Raw genomic sequence first — 19,943 nt, 5'->3', positions numbered from 1 at the left:
AATGACTTGCACTAACGGCCAGTAGTTAAAGCAATATAGTTGGAAGTTGACCTACAACTGTTTTTGACCTTTCAAATGGCAGCGGCTAAGATTAGCAAACATGAGATGGAAGTGACTATCTATCACATTGCCATTACGTTATTTGTGCACCAGTGACCTCTGCTCACCTTGGCTAAATGTTACATTTCAGTTCTCTACCACATCTTCAGAGACTTACCCCAATTGCCAGCACTTATGACCACCCTTTACAGTTTTCAAACATGAAAGCTATGTCACTGAGACATCTGGATGACAGATTAATACATCTGGCTCTCAGCAGGCATGGTGGCACATAACAGGAGTCAGCAGAAATGGGGTTCTGCCACAGCTATATTGGTTTACCCCATGACCATCCTGCCCACCCCCAACCCACTTTCTATCATTGGAGAGACATTGCAAGACGTAACCATAATTGTCCTTCTTACGCTACACTTCCTGTTTATTCTACTTTCATCTTTTATGCTGAACGTGTAAGTGTCCATCTCTCAAATTTATCTGTTCTCTTTATCACAACCATAAACTTGTGTCTTTTCCTTTCATTCCCAAGAATTGCAACCAGTGCACTTAATGGTAGGAGAGCAAGAACTGACTGGTGGTGATTGTGGTCAGCTTAACATCCCCAGCTACCATTGAAAAGTTGACAGTGTATAACTACGGCAAACATATTTGGGACCAGGACCATAAGATCTAGAAGCAGAATTGGGCCAATAACTCATTAAGTCTGTACCTCCATTCAGTGGTGCATATTTTTTTTAAACTCCATTCTCCCACCTTCTCCCTGTAACCCTTAACCCCTTCACTGGTCAAGAACATATTAATTACCACCTTAAATACATCCAGTTACTTGAACTCCACAGCCTTCTGTTGCAATGATTTTCACAGATTCATTGTACTCCACCTGAAGAAACTCTTCCTAATCTCAGTTTTAAAGAGATGTCATTTATTCTGAGGTTGTTCCCTCAGATTACAGACTCTCCCACTAATGGAACCACCTTCTGCATGTGTACTCTATCCAGGACTAGTCAGGGGCTGGTGCATGTGAGAGGAACAATGGTGCCTGGTGACAAGGTGGGTTGAGCCTTTGTTGTCTGGAAGGAGTCATGGAGTAATACAGCATGGGATTTGATGTCCTTTTGCCCAACTGGTTCATGCTGCCCACAGCATCCTCCCTGCTTGTCCCAGTTGTCTGCATTTAGCCCATAACCTTCCCCTCCATGCATGTCTAAATGCTTGTTAAATGGTGTAATTTTAACTTCCCCACCCTCCGACTACTTCTTCTAGCAACTCGTTCCAGATACTCACTGTCCTCTCAATAAGGAATTGTCTTTCATGCTTCTTTAAAATCTCTCCCTTGTTATCTAGCACCTGTGCCCCCAAGTTCTGGATTCCCCAACTACTGGGAAAGGCTTTTGACTGTCCACCTTATCCATGCCACTTCACTATTTTATAAAGTTTCATGAGTTGCCCCCCATTTTCCTTTTGGTAGATGAGTGTACAAATAAAAATGACTTTTTACGCAGACCTCCCCATGTTAACTGCAGGAATGTGGGTGATTTTACTTGACATTCAACTATATTGAGCAATACCATTGTGATACACGCAAGATAAAGTGGAGGTTAGTAGAGTGGAGGCATCAATACCCAACGAGTCACTGTGTTCTATAGTCCTGTGGTAAGAATGAAGGGAATTTTTGCTGTTGCCTCTATTAGTTACTGTAAGAAGTGAAAGGGTTAAGGTTAGACTGTGCTAAGATCTAAGCTTACAAAACATATGCTGACACATTGCTAAATAAGGATATAAGATTCTTGCAAAACTGTATAGGTACAATCTGTACCTTGTGGTAATCATGAAGAACTAAAAGGGAGTCATTAAGCTAGGAGCTGAGAGCGGAGGTGGATGAAACAGATGGAGATAAGCTGTACTCTTGTGGCTAACTCCAAGGCCGATGAGTGTTTTGAAAACTTGGCAGACATGGCTCTGCGGATGGCTAACTCCAAGGACAGAGGATATGAGAAAATGTGTATGTGACCCCCGAAATGTACAAGCCTGTGGGGAGGGGGAGAGTGGAGCTGACTATGAATAATTGTAGGAATGATACAGCAACTGAGGGACACGTGATAACCTACTTGAAACTGTATAAAAGGAAATGAAATGTAATGCTCTGGGCTCAATACTGCTGGAGCAGTTTTGGGTCCGACTCTGCAGACTCGTGAAAAATAAAGCTTTGCCGCTTTGCAGTTTGCTGAGACTCATGGTGTGAGTTATTTCTCACAGCTGGGGGTCTCGTCCGGGATCCCCACTCCGGTCGTGGAGGGCGAGAGGAAGGACATCGGAGAAGGTGCACCCTGCCGAGTTCGGCAGTCCCTGATTCCTTGCTCGTCGTCTGAAACGGCTTGAGCGAGTGAGATCCGGACAGCGCAAGGCGGCAAAGCAGGGAGGAAAGGAGACGGTTCTACGGCACACCGGGTAAGTGAGACTAGCTAACTGAGATCTAGGTGGGTGTGACCGGGTAAACTAGGTGTGACGACACCTAGAGTAAAAAGAACCGGGCCGGGAAGGGAATAATGGGAGGGGGAAGCTCAAAGGAAGAGGAGCCGGAGAGTTCGGGTTTGTTCCCGAAGGTACCTCCTGATAGCCCCCTCGGTAGAATGTTTGCAGGATGGGGATATGGACGAACAAAGGGAAAGCAGAAAAAGAGAATGGTAGAATATTGCGAATTATGGTCCAAACAGCCAATAAAAGGGTCCTCGGTATGGTGGCCACCATTTGGGTCAGATGAGGATTGGGTTAGACAGGCCTTAAACATATATGTAAACTCTAAGCCAAATGTAAAAGAAGAAGAAAGTGAATACGCCTCTTGCTGGGTTTCGGGGCCAGGAGACTCAGCCAGAAGTTACAAATTGGAAACAAAGAACAAGGAGAAACCTCCTTGGGAAGTATTGAATCATTTACCTCCGCCTTACGTGCCCCGGCCTGAACAACCGGAGGCGGCTCCCTCTGCCCCCCTCCAACCGGACGATCCGGCACGGGAGGCGGAGGCTGAAAAGGAAAAAGAACGGGAAGAATGGGCGGAAGAAGAAGAAAAACGAAAAGAGGGGAACGTGGTCGGACCGAGGCAATGGCCAAGAACCAGGAAGGAAAACGCGAAGGACTCTAAGATGCTTCCACTGTAACGAGGAAGGACATTTTAAACGGGAATGTCCTAAGTATCGGCGAGAGGTCAGGTCATATGCCATGATGGAGGACGAAGACTAGGGGGGTCGGGGGTTCCTACCCTTGGGGAGAAGAAACTATCGACAGGAACCCCTGGTAAATCTGAAATTAGGTCCCCAAGGGTCAGATACAACCTTTATGGTAGATTCGGGTGCTGAAAGATCCAGTGTAATCCAGATACCTCCCGGCGCCCGAACAGGAACAAGAGTAATGAAGGTATCCGGTATCGGAGGAAAAACGATACAAGTGCCCATTGTGGACAATGTGGAAGTCGGATATGAAGATAGGGCAACAAGGCAAGACCTTCTCCTGCTGCCCTCGGCAGGATTTAACCTATTAGGAAGGGACCTGCAAGTGCAACTGGGCATTGGAACAGTGCCGAACAATGGAGAAATAATAGTAAAATTATTCGCATTAAAAGAAGAGGACGACCAGAAAATAGAGCCCGAGGTGTGGTATAGAGAGGGAAATAGGGGAGGATTGAACATCAGCCCTCTACAGATCACCTTGCTACCGGACGGTCGCCCAGTAAGGAGGAAGCAGTATCCCATTGCGATGGAAGGAAGAAAAGGGCTGCAGCCGGTAATTGAAGGGCTGATCGCAGATGGACTGCTGGAAGAATGTATGTCGCCATATAATACCCCCATCCTCCCGGTGCGAAAGCCGGACGGGACTTATCGGATGGTACAAGACCTGCGGGGTCTAAATGCAGTAGTCCAGACCCGATACCCGGTAGTACCCAACCCGTACACCCTGATGAGTAAAATCTCCCCTGACCATGAATGGTTCAGTGTAATAGATCTAAAAGATGCTTTCTGGAGTTGCCCGCTAGAAGAAAGCAGTCGGGACATGTTTGCGTTTGAATGGGAAAATCCTACAACAGGGCGGAAAAGACAACTCAGATGGACGGTCCTGCCGCAAGGATTCACTGAGTCACCTAACCTATTCGGGCAGGTCTTGGAGCAAGTACTAGCGGAATTCCAATGTGCTCCAGAGAACCAACTGCTACAGTATGTGGATGATTTATTACTATCCGGGCCAACACAGAAAGGGGTGCAGGAAGATACCATCAGATTACTGAACTTCCTAGGGAAAAAGGGGCTACGGGTCTCCAAGAAAAAGTTACAATTCGTGGAAAAGGAAGTAAGGTATCTGGGACACCGGGTCAGTAAGGGACAGCGAAGCATTACCCCAGAAAGGATAGCTGGAATAACAGGGATGTCGCTACCTCGTACCAAGAAGGAGATACGACAGTTCCTGGGGTTAGTGGGGTATTGTCGAATCTGGATTGAGAATTATACTCCCCTGGTGAGATTTCTGTATGATAAACTCGGGCAAGATGAGCAAACAGTAAAATGGACAAAGGAAGAGGAGCAAAAATTCAACTATATCAAGGGGCAATTGATCCGTGCTCCGGTGTTAGTCTTGCCAGCCCTGGAAAAACCATTCCAGCTGTACGTCAACAATGCCGAAGGAATGGCCCAAGGGGTACTCACCCAACTAAGAGGAGGAAAGCGGCAACCCGTGGCTTTCCTGTCAAAAATGTTAGACCCGGTATCGCGTGGATGGCCCACCTGTATCCAAGCAGTGGCAGCGACAGCGGTATTGGTAGAGGAAGCCCGGAAACTAACCTTTGGAGGGAAGATCACAGTGCATTCTCCCCACTCGGTCAGCACCCTACTAGCCCAGAAGGCACATCGGTGGCTCACTGACTCCCGCATTCTAAAGTACGAAACTATACTGATGACCGGAGAAGACCTAAACTTCGCAAAGGATTCCAGTTGCAACCCAGCCCAGTTCCTCTATGGAGGACTAGAAGAAAAGGAGTCAGAACACGACTGTATTGAATTGTTGGACTTGCAAACAAAGAGCCGGGAGGACTTACAGGAAGTTCCCCTGGGAGAAGGACAGGAATTGTATATAGATGGATCCTCACGATGTATTGATGGAGTACGGCACAGCGGATATGCCATCATTGACGGAGAGACTGAAAGAATAGTGGAGTCCGGGAGATTACCGGGAAACTGGTCGGCCCAGTCATGCGAATTATACGCACTCCAGAGGGCTCTGAGGATATTGGAGAAGAGGATCGGAACAATATACACTGACTCTAAGTACGCCTATGGGATAGTACATACCTTTGGAAAGATATGGAAAGAAAGAGGACTGATAACGGCCAGAGGAAAGGGACTGGCACACGAGCAAATGATAAGTATGACATTGGAAGCCCTGGCCCTACCAAATGAGATTGCGGTAGTACATGTACCCGGACACCAAAAAGGATCAACACCTGAAGCAGTAGGGAACCGTCTAGCCGATGGGGAGGCCAAACGAGCAGCCGTTGAAGACCCGATCCAACTCCTGACCTTGATACCAGTGAGGGAAGGACTTACTAAACAACCTATGTTTACCCAAATAGAGATTGATAGCATGAACCAACTAGGAGCCCGAAAAGACACTGATGGTAAATGGACGGTCCCGGATGGGAGACAGGTACTAAATAAGGAAGTAACCCGCAACATCCTCCAACAGTTGCACCATCAAACCCACTGGGGAGTACAGGCCATGTGCGACACAATTCTGAGGGACTATGTATGCAAAGGAATATACACACTGGCCCAGCAAGAGATAACTGGATGTCCGACGTGCCAGCGGATAAACAAGAAAGTGATGCGATCCACTCCAAGAGGTGGCCAGCCACTGGCCATGAGACCGTTCCATAGAGTCCAGATCGACTTTACCGAACTACCCTCAGTGCAGAGATGGAAGTACCTGTTAGTAATAGTGGATCATTTTACCCACTGGGTGGAAGCATACCCGACCACAAAGGCCGATGCGCCTACAGTAGCCCGAATACTACTAGAAAACATAATCCCCAGATATGGGATCATGGGGTCCATAGACTCGGACAGAGGGACACACTTTGCCTCCAAGACGCACCAGTTGATTTGTGATGCATTGAGTATCCAATGGAAATACCATACCCCGTGGCATCCCCAGAGTTCGGGACGGGTGGAAAGGATGAACAGTACCTTAAAGGCGCAATTGACCAAATTAATGCTAGAAACCAAGTTACCCTGGACTAAGTGTCTCCCCATCGCCCTGTTAAGAATCCGAACAGCACCCAGGAAGGATATAGGAATCTCCCCCTATGAAATGCTGTTTGGACTCCCGTATTGGAATAAGGTAGAAGGGTACCCCACGCTACAAGGGGGTGATATTTTTATAAGGAACTATTTACTGGCACTATCTCGTTCCTTTGCAGAACTGCGGAAGAAGGGTCTCTTGGCCCAGACTCCGCCGCTCGACTTTGCTTTACATCAGATCGTGCCTGGAGATTGGGTTCTGGTACGGACCTGGAAGCCGGAGAAGTTACAACCACAGTGGGAAGGCCCTTTCCAGGTCCTGTTAACCACCGAGGCGGCCGTACGAACAAAAGAGAAAGGGTGGACCCACGCATCCAGAATAAAGGGACCAGTTAAGCCTGAGGGACACACGGAGTGGACCTGTGTTCCCAGTGAAGAACCGTTGGTGGTGAAACTGAAAAGGCAACAAAAATGAACTCAATGTGGACTGTTACATTATTGACTGTAATATATTTAATTCTGTATGTGGGAAAAATAGAAGGGAAATGTGACAAGTGTAGGAACCGAGTTTTGGAGAAAGGAAAAGAACGACCCGGGGCCCTTGTGTCACATTCACATGTAAATGACCAATGTTATGGAAAAGAAAAAGAGGAATGTGAAGAGGGAGGAATAAAATATACCCTGAGAAAGAACAGGGGATACCCCGGTGGATCAGTGAGAGAAGAAAAAGGAGAAGGGAGAAGTTGGAGTGTACGAGAAAGTACATGCCCTGAGACAGAAGGGATATGTGAAAGGAAAGAAAAAGGAAGGGCAGAGTTTGGTGGAGTCAGAGAAGAATGGGGAACCTATGGAAAAACAAGACCGGAAATGAAGGAAAACCTGTTTATAGACTTAGCAACTCGAATAGCTACAAGTTTAAATGTAAGTGACTGATGGGTTTGTGGGGGACCCCACATGAGCGAGCAATGGCCATGGATAGGTGAGAGTTTGAGTGTGTGGGAGCTATTGGCTCATGATTGGGATAAGAAAAGGACTGGGAGGACGCAAGAATGGAAGTTAACAAACTATCCGGAAGGACAAGTATGTGTGGAAAGAAAAGGGAAGGTGAAAGTAGGAGAAAGCCCATGTCAGAGTATAAAGTTGGCTAAAACAAAAAATAATGCCACTTGGTGGCCCGAGGAGCCGACTTGGTACATAACTAAAGGGGCAAAGGACAATTGTACGGCTATGGGAAACAATTCGGGAATCTGGAATTGCAGTGGGCATAACCCGTACGAAGGAATTCCCAGTGTTTGGAAAGCCTGGCGGAAAGCAAGGAAAGGAGGATTTGTCCCAGAAGGTCTGTTCTGGATTTGTGGGAATCAGGCATACACCAAATTGCCGAAAGGATGGGGAGGAGTTTGTTTCTTAGGCCTTATAAGGCCAGAGTTCTTCCTCCTACCCCAGGATGAAGATAGGGAATTGGGAATCAAGTTATTTGACTCACTGAGAAGGGAGAAGCGGGAGATAAAGGTGGGAGAATGGGGCGACGAGTGGCCTCCAGCACGCATCATTGAATATTACGGACCAGCAACTTGGGCCCAGGATGGGTCATGGGGTTACCGAACCCCGGTATATATGTTAAATCGAATAATACGCCTACAAGCTGTAGTAGAGGTGATCACCAACCAAACCGCATTGGCTCTGGAATTGCTGGCTGAGCAGCAAAGCCAGATGAGAACAGCCATATACCAAAATCGATTAGCATTGGATTACCTATTGGCCTCCGAGGGAGGGGTCTGTGGAAAGTTCAATCTGACAAACTGTTGCCTAAAGATAAATGATAATGGAAAGGCAGTGTTGAAAATATCCGACAAAATTCGGAAGTTGGCCCATGTGCCAGTACAAACTTGGAGATCCTTAGGGAACCTGAGTTGGCTGGATAGTCTGCTGGGAGGAAGCTGGTGGCGAATAGCCCTGTTAATATTTGGCGGAATACTCATAATGATAATCATATTACCATGCTTAATACCCTGCTTGAGAGCATTAATAACGCGAGTAGTAGTACAGGTAATGCAGCCAGGGAACCCAGCTGACCCGGCTAAAATGCTGTTGCAACGAGGCAGAGAACTGGAAGAGTGGAATCCCTGGACAAATCCTTAGCACACTCTAAAAAGAAAAAGGGTGGAATTGTAAGAAGTGAAAGGGTTAAGGTTAGACTGTGCTAAGATCTAAGCTTACAAAACATATGCTGACACATTGCTAAATAAGGATATAAGATTCTTGCAAAACTGTATAGGTACAATCTGTACCTTGTGGTAATCATGAAGAACTAAAAGGGAGTCATTAAGCTAGGAGCTGAGAGCGGAGGTGGATGAAACAGATGGAGATAAGCTGTACTCTTGTGGCTAACTCCAAGGCCGATGAGTGTTTTGAAAACTTGGCAGACATGGCTCTGCGGATGGCTAACTCCAAGGACAGAGGATATGAGAAAATGTGTATGTGACCCCCGAAATGTACAAGCCTGTGGGGAGGGGGAGAGTGGAGCTGACTATGAATAATTGTAGGAATGATACAGCAACTGAGGGACACGTGATAACCTACTTGAAACTGTATAAAAGGAAATGAAATGTAATGCTCTGGGCTCAATACTGCTGGAGCAGTTTTGGGTCCGACTCTGCAGACTCGTGAAAAATAAAGCTTTGCCGCTTTGCAGTTTGCTGAGACTCATGGTGTGAGTTATTTCTCACAGTTACCCACTGTTTCCACAATGTAGAGGACATTGAAAAGTATTTCAGTAGGCTAGCCTGTAGGGAAAGGCTGTTTAGGTATATCCTGCAATACTTGGTAAGTGTGCATGGCTGCAAGGAGACCTGTATGAAGTGGCAAAGTGTGGGCTCGGATCAGACCTTGGTGCCCATTCTTTCAGTGTGGAAGTGATGGCTAGTTCTGTTTCCACACTTACAGGCCCAAACATCATGTAGCATTTGACGATCAATGAGTTAGAGCAAGCAGAAGCTCTCCATCATTTGAGTACTACAGTGGAAGCTCAGGCATCAATTATGCAGGCACATTTTGCTGCCATGTGACCTGAGAACGCTGTTAGGCATTACATGCCATGAGTGATCATTACTATACCTCAGAAGGCACTTCCCAGGGACTGGCAATGATTTGATGAGACAAGAGCCTGCTGTTTCCTCTCAGGATGATAGTAGTTGCGGTGCCATTTATGTTTCCTCTCAGCCATGCAGAAAGAGACTACTCAGTCCATCATGTCCATGCTGGTGCAGAGTAAAAGACCAACTTACTGTGGCTTTATCCCACTCATTGACTCCTGAACCATAGCCTTGCGGTTTATAAGAGCTAAAATTAAAGAAGGCGCCTAAATATTATGGCTACAGAGCTCTCCTTCACTGAAGTAACTAAAATTGGCCTTGATGATCTGAGGACTTAGTTGATGAAACCACTTTGGATGTCTCATGGTTTAGAAGCAATTTATTAATTTAAATTATTTAGCAGTTAAATTCTTTGCATGAAAATACTTTCTGGATTTGTGGATAGAAATGTGAAGAAGAGAACCTTTGTTGAAATGTAACATTTTTACAATTCTTAAAAAAAGTAGGAACTGCAAGGATTGAAATTGGATGTTCATCTCATTAAACTCCATGTTTACTTGCACTGTGTACAGTCTTTCTCATAATAACCTTACAGTTTACCGGCTATGTCCTGTGGGTCAGTTTGAGGTAAATACACCCTGAAGATCAATTTTAATCCAGTGAAAACAGAAATGTGAAATTGTTGGTTATCAAATATATTACATTAATAAATCTTTTCTCGATCATGCAAAAGCTTAAAGGCTAGTGTTATGGAAGCGTCTGACCTTTCAGCAGCCTAGTGTTTCAACCTCGTCTTCTCATTAATCCTCACCATTCTTTTGCAGTGACTTCCTTAGAGAAGAGTTTGCAAGCTCTGGGGACACCTAATGATACACAAGAGCTCAGAGATGGACTGTGAGTCACTTTTTGATATAGATTTTTATGAAAAGACTAATGGCTTTGTCTGCTGTTATGCTCCAGCTGCATTGTGTAATTTTATATCTGTGAGTAATGGACATGTACAAAATGGCCATCGATTCACACTGTAAAGCTGGACTGAGGAAGCTCATAATACTGCCCCAGTGTGAAATTTAAACCTAATTTTGCCTTTCCTACCATAGGTTTTAACCATGTTGGTAGGGATTGAAATAAAGGACAATCTATTCTTGAATATAGAAATGTCACTCATTTTAATCACTGTTTCAAACTGACTTTGCTTGGGGCAGTTTGACAGGCTGCAATTACCTTATAATAAAGATGAATGAATTGTTTTACACATTAAGCTAAGAGAAGGAACTTTTTATTAGTATTCATTTATTTTGGTTTACTGAAACTATATTTCTCTAAAATGATGGGAGCAGAAATTGCATTGTTTTTCTTTTCTACTTCTTGTAATTATAGACAATGAAAACTGTTTTAGTAAATAATACTCTTTGAAAACAGAGAAAGAGGTGATTACTTGAGCATGTGCTGTATCAGTTCCTCAACCTATGTGAAAACTGCTCAGGTTTAGAACTACTTTAGGCTCAGGACTTTGGCTTTAGATTTAGATTTTACCAAACTCTTTCTGGAGGGGTTGGGGTGAGTTCGTGTGGTGTCCAACTATTGTATATGAGCCAGGTTTTGTGTTGACATATTCCTGGCCTGGGTGAATCCATGGCAGACTACTGAATAATGCAGACAAAGTGCATCTCTGTGCTTGCATAATTCAGCTGCTCTCTCTGATCTAACTTAGTTTCATACATCACAACAAATTTGCCAATGGAGCCAACTAGAATTGATAACTAATTATTTTTTATGTATGAATGCAAGGAACAAATGTAAATTTAACTGAGCTTGGAAAGCTTCTAAACTGTTTAACCTTTCAAATTGCCAGTTACCTACTCAGGGTTATGATATCTTTACAAATTCGAGATTAGATCATACCTTTCTGGGGAATGTCAAATTTGTAGAATTAAATTAATTGTTTAGTGGATCCTTCTCAGAAAACATTATTAAACATAGCCTCCCCTATGGTTCTATTGTTTTTGTTTTCATTTAGAGTTATAGCACAGTTACAGGCTCTCCCAGCCCAATGAGTCTGCACTGCCCAATTAACCAATCAACAAATAAGTCTTTGGAATGTGGGAAGAAACCAAAGATCTGGAGGAAACCCATATATTCACAGGGAAAATGCACAAACTCCTTACAGATAGTGGCAGAATTGAACCTGGGTTGCTGGTGCTGTAATAGTGTTACACTAACCCCTGCACTCCTGTGCCATCCCATCTAATGACAATTGGAAATTTTGAATTGGGTTTAATTTTGCCATGAACTCATTTCCTAATTTTAATTAATTCATCCAAAATGTTATAAATTTAAGAGCCTTTTGAACTTAATTGCACATTTTTAATAGAATTGGTTTAACGTTTTTGTTGGTGGTTGCAGTTCTGATGTCAAATGTCAAATGGAACAAATATGTTTTAAAGAGCCCTGAAAGTGAATTTCTACACTAAGCTTCTTGTGTTTTTTTTCAATTTTGATTAGTCCAGGAACTAACTGCATAATCAGCTTGTGTTGAGCATTTAGTATTTCTGAGGGACTAATATCTGGTTTGGGACGTGGCTTTAGCACTGTTTTTAGATCAATCACTAAGTCTGAGAGGCTGAGTTCACTTTTGCTTATCTTGAAAGATTCATCCTGAATGTCCTGTATTCAAGTGCATTGATTGGAGATTAGTGACACCTATTATTGCCTATGTCAGCACTATTACTGACTTATTGCAGAGACTGCCATTGCAAGAACCAGCATCAGTTTTGTTTTTGCTTCTGTATTTTTGGGACTTTTTCTGGCTAGAATTATGTTATCACAAACATTCTACAGCATGTGTTGAGACTGCAGAACCTACAAGCTGCTCATTATTCATCCTGTTTGTCCTGTTGCCTTGTCATCTCCTTTCATTTGCTTTCAATACAGAATTCAAAATTGACTTGGTCACTGAGTGTAAGGCTGAATTAGCAGGTGCAAACTCTTCAAATCAGCAGATGTGATAAACACGGCTAACATTAGGACAAAGGCCAGCCACCCGACTTTGTACCTCTAATCATGTACAGTGCCTTGTTAAAATATTCAGCCTCCAACCCTTTGTTCACGTAACTGAGTATTACAACCAGGGATTTTGATCAATTTAACTACGGTTTTTTTATTTGTGAATCACATGCTATTTTTTCACAATAGAGCCCAAAAAAACCCGGAAAATTGTAAAGCATGAAAAATGTTTAAAAACTGTAATATCTGCAGTTTATACGCATCCATCTCCCTTTGCTCGGTACTTAGTTGAACCACCTCTCACAGATATTACAGCCAGTAGTCTTTTTGGATAAGTCTCTATTAACTTTGCACAACATGATGGAGCAAGATTTGTCCATTCACCCTTGCAAAATTGCTCATGCTGTGCCAGATTAGTTGAAGAGTGGTGGTGGAGAGAGATGTTCATTTGGGTTGAGGTCAGGACTCTGACTGGGCCACTCAAGGACATCAATTTTCATCATTTGAAACTATTCCATGCCTGCTCTGAAAGTGTGCTTTGCCCTGCTGAAAGAGAACTTCCTCCTCAGTTTCAGCTTTGTGGCAGAGGCTAGCAGGTTTCTGTCCAGGATATGACAGTATTATGCATCATTTGTCTTCCCGTCAATCCTGACCAGATTTCCACTCCCTGCTGCTGAAAAATATCCCCATAGCATGATGCTATTTGCAGCATACTTTACGGTAGGGACAGTGTTACCTGGCTGATGCACAGTCTTAGATTTATGTCACACATACTGCTTAGTGTTGAGGCCAAAATGTTCCACTTTAGTCTCGTCTGACCACAAGACCTTCTTCAGTCTTTGCAGTATCTTCCAAGTGATGTTTTGCAAAGTCTTTATGGGCCAGGATATATGGCTTCTTCCTTGCCACTCTTCCATAAATATGCTTTTTAAGTGAGGCTTTAGAGATTGTGGAGCTATGAATTTCATCTGCAGTTGCAGCCCACCCAGAGTGACTATTGGCATCACAGTAGCCCCTCTTACAAGTGCCATTCTTCTTTGGTGACTAAGTTTAGAGGGGCAGTCTGACCTAGATAGTGTGGCTGTGGTTTTGTATTTTTTCCATTTTGTATGTTTTGGTATGTTCAGTGCCTTTGAGATGATCTTGTACCCTTCCCCAGATTTGAGCTTCTGTATTATTGTTTCCCTGACTTGCCTTGAATGCTCTTTTGTCTTCATTTTGGTTTGGTCTGTTGAAATTCCACCATACTGTTGGAATTTTCATTCCCCAGTAGTGTAACTGGTAGGATACTGAAAACCTGTGCTGACCAGCTGTCTGGGGTGCTTAAGGATATCTTCAATCTCTCAGTTCTGCCGTCAAAGGTTCCTACCTGCATCAAATAGGCACCATAACCAACAAAAGCAGCGTGAGCTACCTTGTTACCTGGTAGCACTCACATCTATTGAAATGAAGTGCATTGAGAGGTTAATCATGGTTTGAATTATCTCCTGCCTGAGCAAGGACCTACCTGCACAACTGGTCTATAGTGGATGCAAGGAATTGAACGTAGACTTCACGAAGGGGAAGTTCAAAAGCAAGCACAAATTCTCATTGATGGGTCAGCAGCAGAAAGGGTGAGCAGCTTAAGGTTTCTGGGTGTCAACATTTCAAAGGATCTATACTGGGCACAAAATATTGGTGGAATTACAAACAAGGCACTCCAGTGGCTCTACTTCATTAGGAGATTGGGTATGTCCCCAGAGACGAGCAAATTTCCACTGATGTTTTGTGGAGGGTACTCTGACTGGTTGCATTGCACCATGGTTTGGAGGATCCAATACTCAGGCTCAAAAGAGTCTGCAGAGGGTTGTAGACTTAGCTAGCTCCAACTAAAGTAAAACACTGCCCACCATCAAGGACATCTGGAAAAGGCATTGACTGAAGAAGGCGGCTACAATCATTAAGGATCCTCACCACTCGGGACATGCCCTCTTTTTATTACTACCATCAGGAAGGAGGTACAGGTGCATGAAGTTGCACACCCAGGGTTTTAGGAATAGCTATTTATCCTCTTCCAAAAGATTTCTGAATGGTCCATGAATCCATGAATATCATCTCATTATTCCTCTTTTGTTCTATTTATTTCTCTGTCTGTCAGAGAAAGGCTGATTTTAATAGTGTAAGAGAGGACCTGATGAAAGTATATTGGAAGCAGACGCTTGTGGGTAAATCAACAGGTGACAAGTTGGAGATTTTTAAAAGAGAGTCAGTTAAAGTTTAGGGCAAACATATTTCATAAAGAGCAAAGGCAAATTTGACAAGATTAGAGAACGTTGTTTGACAAACAATATTGAATGACTGATCAAGACAAGAGGGCAACTAGGATCCAGGGAACCTCCTTGAGAACTGTGGGATATGTCAGAGAGAATAGAAGAAAGAAAGTAGGAGGGCTAAAGCTGACCGTGAAATATTCTCAGCAAGAAAGATTAAGGAGAATCCCAATCTATGAGTATATCAGGACTAAGGGGGTGACCAGGAAAAGAATGGGTAGAGATGGAAAGGTATACTGTTGGTGGGGCTGGGTAATATGTGAGGGCCTAAATGAATATTTGTCATGTGTATTTACCAAGAAGAAGGATGCAGAAGCCAAATGAGATCTGTCCCAGATTATTATGGGGAACAATCTAAGATTTTTGCATTCCATTAGCCACAGAGGAGCTAACAGAAGACTGGAGGGTGGCTAACTTTGTTCCTTTATACAAGAGTAGAAGGTAGCTACAGGTCAGTAAGCCTTACATCAGTGGTAAGGAAATTAACTGGAGAAAATCCTAATTGATAAGATTTATGCGCATTTAGAAAGGTGACTAGTGATCAGGGAGCATCTGCATGGCCTTTTGTGGAGAAAATCTGCCTCATTAATGTGATTGAGCTTTTTGAGGAAGTAACCAAAACACTGATGAAGACAATGAGGCAGATATTGTCTGTTTCAACTTTACTAAGATATTTGACAAGGTCTTCCATGATCGGATGGTCCAGAAAGTTAAGGCATATGAAATGCAAGGTGAGCTGGCTAAATTGGATGAAAAATTGGCTTAGTGGTGGAAGGTGGCTTTTCTGATTGGATGTCTATGGTTAGTGTTGTAGTGCAAAGAGCAATATGAGGTTTGTTGTACTGTCCTTCATGTGAATATAGGAGATATAATTGGGATTTTGCAGAAAACCTGAAGTTAATAGGGTTATAGATAATAATAATTAGGTGAAGCATTGGCAGATGGAATTTAAACCATGCATGTGCAGGGAGTTGCATTTTGGGAAGTCAAATAAGAATACAGTAAATGGTAGGGCACCAAGGAATGTTGATAAATAGTGGGACTTTGGGGTTTAAGTCCACAGTTCCGTCAAAGTAGCTTTCCAGATAGATCACGTGGTGAAGAAGGCTTATTACACATTTTCATACTTTGGGACATACAGCATAAAAGTTGGGGCATTCTGTTGCAACTTTGCAATTTACTGGCTAGATGATACCTCGTGTATTTCTTGCCATTCTGGCTGCCACACTATAAAGAGGATGAGATTACACTGGCATAGTGCAGAGGAGGTACACCAGAATATTGGAACAATTTAGATGGTCAAAATTCTTTCCCCATGGTGAGGATGTTCTTTTGCACAGAGTGCTTGAGAAGTGGAACACACCTACATGGTAGAATCAGATAGAGTCACGATGTTTAAGAGGCAGTGAAACAGGCTGAGCAGAGAAGAATGCAGGCCCGATGCAGGCAAAGAAGAAAGTCAGCATGGATCTGATGTGCCAAAGGGCTTGTTTCTGTGCTGAATGGTTCTTTGACTCTCAATACTTAATCTACTGGCACACAATTAATAGATAGCTTTGCTACTTCTTTTGGCATATTTCAGGAACATGATTGAACATTTACCACTTGACTGGAAGATTGCAGCTTCAATAACACTCAAGGAGCTGAAAATCATCCAGAACAAAGCAGATTGCTTGATTGGCATTGCACTTCATTCGCCTATCACTGGTACGCTGTGGCTGCAGGTGCACCATCTGTAACATACTTTGCAGTGATTTGCCTGGGTTACTTTGACAACATTTCCCATGCATGTGACTTCAACCATCAAGAAGAATAAAGACAACAGGCCCTCTTGAACAGCTCCACCTACAGGTTGCCTTCCAAATTGCACTTCATGCTGATGTGGAAAAGTGTAACTATTCCTTCAACACCTCAGGGTTGAAATCTCTGAATTCTTTACCTCAAACCGCCATGAAAGTACCCTTTGCAGGACAGGTCTTTCACTGTCACCACTTCAAGGGCAGTTTGGGATGAGTAGTAAGCTCTGGCCTTGCCAATGATACCTGTATCCTGAAAGATGAATTAAGGCTACTGAAGACACTGTTCTTTTATTCAGCATGGGATGAAGTGCAAAATGTTGAAAAAAAGAAACATTGCCATCTGATAATTAAGTAGCCTACGGCTACCGAGGTCTCATTTTTTTTGTATACAGAAGTTTAAGTGTAGTATTAATCAAGAGCATTTGAAGTTACATAGCTTAGTTATGGATTAAATTATGGAAGGACTTCTGCATCTTTGAGCTTCAGGGGCTGATGTGCTGTAATTGCAAATGAGGTTTATGGTGGAATATATTGCAGAGTAATATGGCAGTGTGCAGAGTAAAATGAAGGACAGGTTTATATTATTGAATGCCCCTCCTATAAAAAAAGCCTCCAGCCCATTTTCAGAAAGTGTAGTTTTTATTACAATTTAGTGCTGGATCAGTTCCTAACACATCAAAAAAGTATACTGATATAGCAGCAAAAGAGGCAGATGGCATCCACAGAGCTGTAGCAAATTGTAGGCATCATGTTTTTTGTACTGAACTTGACAATGATGTCATTTCTGAGGGAAGAAGTCAGATCACAATTCCCTGTTTTATCTATGAGATAAATATATAGATAAGGATACTGAAAGAAAGCCAAACTTTGCTTAAAAGCCAAGTTTAACACTGACGCACCAGAAAAGTATTTAAAAACATCATGCAGCATTCCATTTCCCTTTAATTGTTCATACCTGACTCAGGAATCCAGCCGTAAACTGAGTTCCCAAATGGCAGAAGAAACCTGCAGCCCTGCAATAGCTGCAAATCCATTCCGCTGATCTCCCAAAAGCCCATTGATATATAGGTGTTACATATAAGTCAGGTGTTCACAAGCTGAGGAGGGCCTGTACTCAGATGAAGAGCTTAGACAGACAACTTCACTTTAGATAGACATGAACAAATGTCTACTGAAGCCTGCAGCTGTACTGAGGGAGATCTGAATGACGGGGTGCATCGCTTCCCTAAACAACAGCTAAAATGACAGAGAGGTTTTTGATGTCAAAAATTGACATCAAGTAGAGATGTAACTTCCCCAGAAGGTCAGTAGAGGTATATGACCATCATTGATTTTACTATGGCTTGCAGAGAGTGGGTGGTGAGAAGGACACGATGGATATTTCAGGTAATAAACTGCTGTAATCTTTATAAAGATATTTAAAACTTGATTATCATAGCTTTTGGCACGGGCAACAAGTTGATTGATGCCTTTGAAGCATTTCATCTGACAGTTAATCCTATTGATTTTATCATGAAGAATATTGTTCCTCTGAGTGAATATCAGGTTGGGTTTCTGTGCACCTTAAAGAGAAAATAGGAGAGAAATGTTTCTGTACTTCCCTTGAAGATACTGGATACCCCCCCCCCCCCTCATCTGATCGGGGCAGAGATGTGTGTTGAGCCACCAGTGTCTTCTGCAATATCTAGTGCTAGTATTGTGAAGAGCTCATTCCCACTGCACGTGCGAGATTTCTGTCTCTTCTGCCAGAAGTACCCTGAAATCTTCACTGGCCACCTCCAGCTGGCTCCCCGTGCTTCTTTATACTTCTGTTTCTGCTAGTATTTCTGTGGGCGTGAGCAGGGTCTGCATGTATGTACTGAAAAATCTCTGAACGTGGCTGCTCCTCATCTTTTTGACTAGGGTTTTTCAGATGCTCAGGTGCCAAGTAGGGGTCTGACTGTGATGTTTTCTGTAGTTACCCAGCCTTCTCTGCTCTGCCGTTTCTCTTTGGAAAATGAGACGATGTAGTTCTGTGTTCAGATAGACATCCATACAAAGTTGGTTCCTGTGAACTGCAACCCAGAACTCTTTATCATCTCTCATATGAAATGTGATATGAGAACATATTTAGCCTTAGCTGTAACTTTGTCTATCTTGTCTGAATCATTCACCAGGCTGTGCATTAGATCATATTATCTGGTAGATTTGGGCTTTTGCATCAGTTTTTGAAACTTCAACTTACTTCTTATCATGTCGATTATCTCCAGCTCAGAACCTTCAGCAGCACATATATCTTTGACATGTGTTGTATATTGACTATATTTCTTTGTGTAGGCTCCATGCATCATTACACGTCTCCATCCTCACTAGCATCCGTTATATTTTCTTTTTGATTTGTTCATTGATGAAACTTCTCCAAACCATTAATCACAGTATGTATCTCCTTAACTTGTGCATAAAACACATCTACATCCTTCAGAGATTTGCTTGTGTATGTTATCAACCAAGTTTCCTGTAAGATCACAGAACACAGAATGATACTGTGCTAAAATAATTAGACTAGTAATTAAATATTGAGCTAAACTAATCCCTTCTATCTACATAATGCCATCCATGATCTGCACATTTATGTACCAATCTATGAGCCTCTCAAATTATCGACCTCCACTACTACTGCTGGAAGAGCACTCTAGTCACTCGCCACTTTGTAAAAAAAAAATGTGCACCTCACATCTCCTTTGAAATTACTACCTCTCACCTTAAATGCATGCTCTCTAGTAACTAGATGTTTTGACCCTGGTAAAAAGATAATGGCTATCTATCTTTGCCCCTTGTATTCTTACATATTTATATCAGGGTTCTTCGCAGCCTCTGCCACTGCAGAGAAAAGAACCCAAACTTGTCTCATCTCTATCTATAGCCCATGCCCTTTAATCCAGCCAACATCTTGACAAACTTCCCCTGTAGTCTTTCAAAAGGTTCCACATCGTTCTCATAATAGGATGACCAGAATTGAATGTAATACTCCAGATATAGTATAACTAGGGTATTATCAAGCTGCAACATAACCTCCTGACTCGAAGTTGAAGCCTCAGTTAATGAAGGCAAGTATGCCTGATGGCTCCTTACCACCCTGTCAATATGTGCAGCCACCTTTAGGAAGCTATGGACTTGGACCCAAGATCTTTGGCTCAAGGTCATGCCTGAGCCATCTGCTTGCAGAGTCAACTCATTATATTTAGAGTATCACAACACAGGCTCTCCAATTAATGTCCCCTAACTTGTTATTGTGGCTTGCTCCTTATTGTCTAACCAGAATCATTCCATATTCTCCTTGGTTTTCTGTCTAACTTCTGCACGCATCTCACTCAGATGGAACTCAGACTGTTGATATTGAAGTATTGTACTTCCTTG

General features: G+C 43.1%; 2 protein-coding genes across 5 annotated transcripts in view; both read left to right on the top strand.

Moving 5' to 3' along the window:
* The window catches only part of tsnare1 (T-SNARE Domain Containing 1), a 1,022,909-nt gene that overhangs the window by 337,427 nt on the left and 665,539 nt on the right, over positions 1-19,943 (top strand). For all 4 annotated transcript variants that reach the window (XM_073048100.1, XM_073048091.1, XM_073048081.1 and 1 more), the window contains one exon: positions 10,258-10,327. In XM_073048100.1, the coding sequence (XP_072904201.1) occupies positions 10,258-10,327 (70 nt within the window). The remainder of the gene's footprint in view (positions 1-10,257; positions 10,328-19,943) is intronic.
* Positions 1,759-9,036, top strand: LOC140728940 (endogenous retrovirus group 3 member 1 Env polyprotein-like). The gene is made up of 2 exons (XM_073048065.1): positions 1,759-2,505; positions 6,518-9,036. Exon 2 carries the CDS (start codon positions 7,293-7,295, stop codon positions 8,478-8,480), a length of 1,188 nt encoding a protein of 395 aa, XP_072904166.1. The 5' UTR covers positions 1,759-2,505; positions 6,518-7,292; the 3' UTR covers positions 8,481-9,036.

The sequence above is a fragment of the Hemitrygon akajei genome, chromosome 1, assembly GCF_048418815.1.
Source record: "Hemitrygon akajei chromosome 1, sHemAka1.3, whole genome shotgun sequence".
In the NCBI taxonomy this organism is placed as follows: Eukaryota; Metazoa; Chordata; class Chondrichthyes; order Myliobatiformes; family Dasyatidae; genus Hemitrygon; species Hemitrygon akajei.
Note: the sequence above shows the minus strand (reverse complement) of the source record. Positions and strands in the feature narration are given on the sequence as shown.

Coding starts and splice junctions, on each gene's coding strand:
- LOC140728940 (XM_073048065.1), top strand. CDS start 7,293: ATGAGCGAGCAATGGCCATGGATAGGTGAGAGTTTGAGTGTGTGGGAG.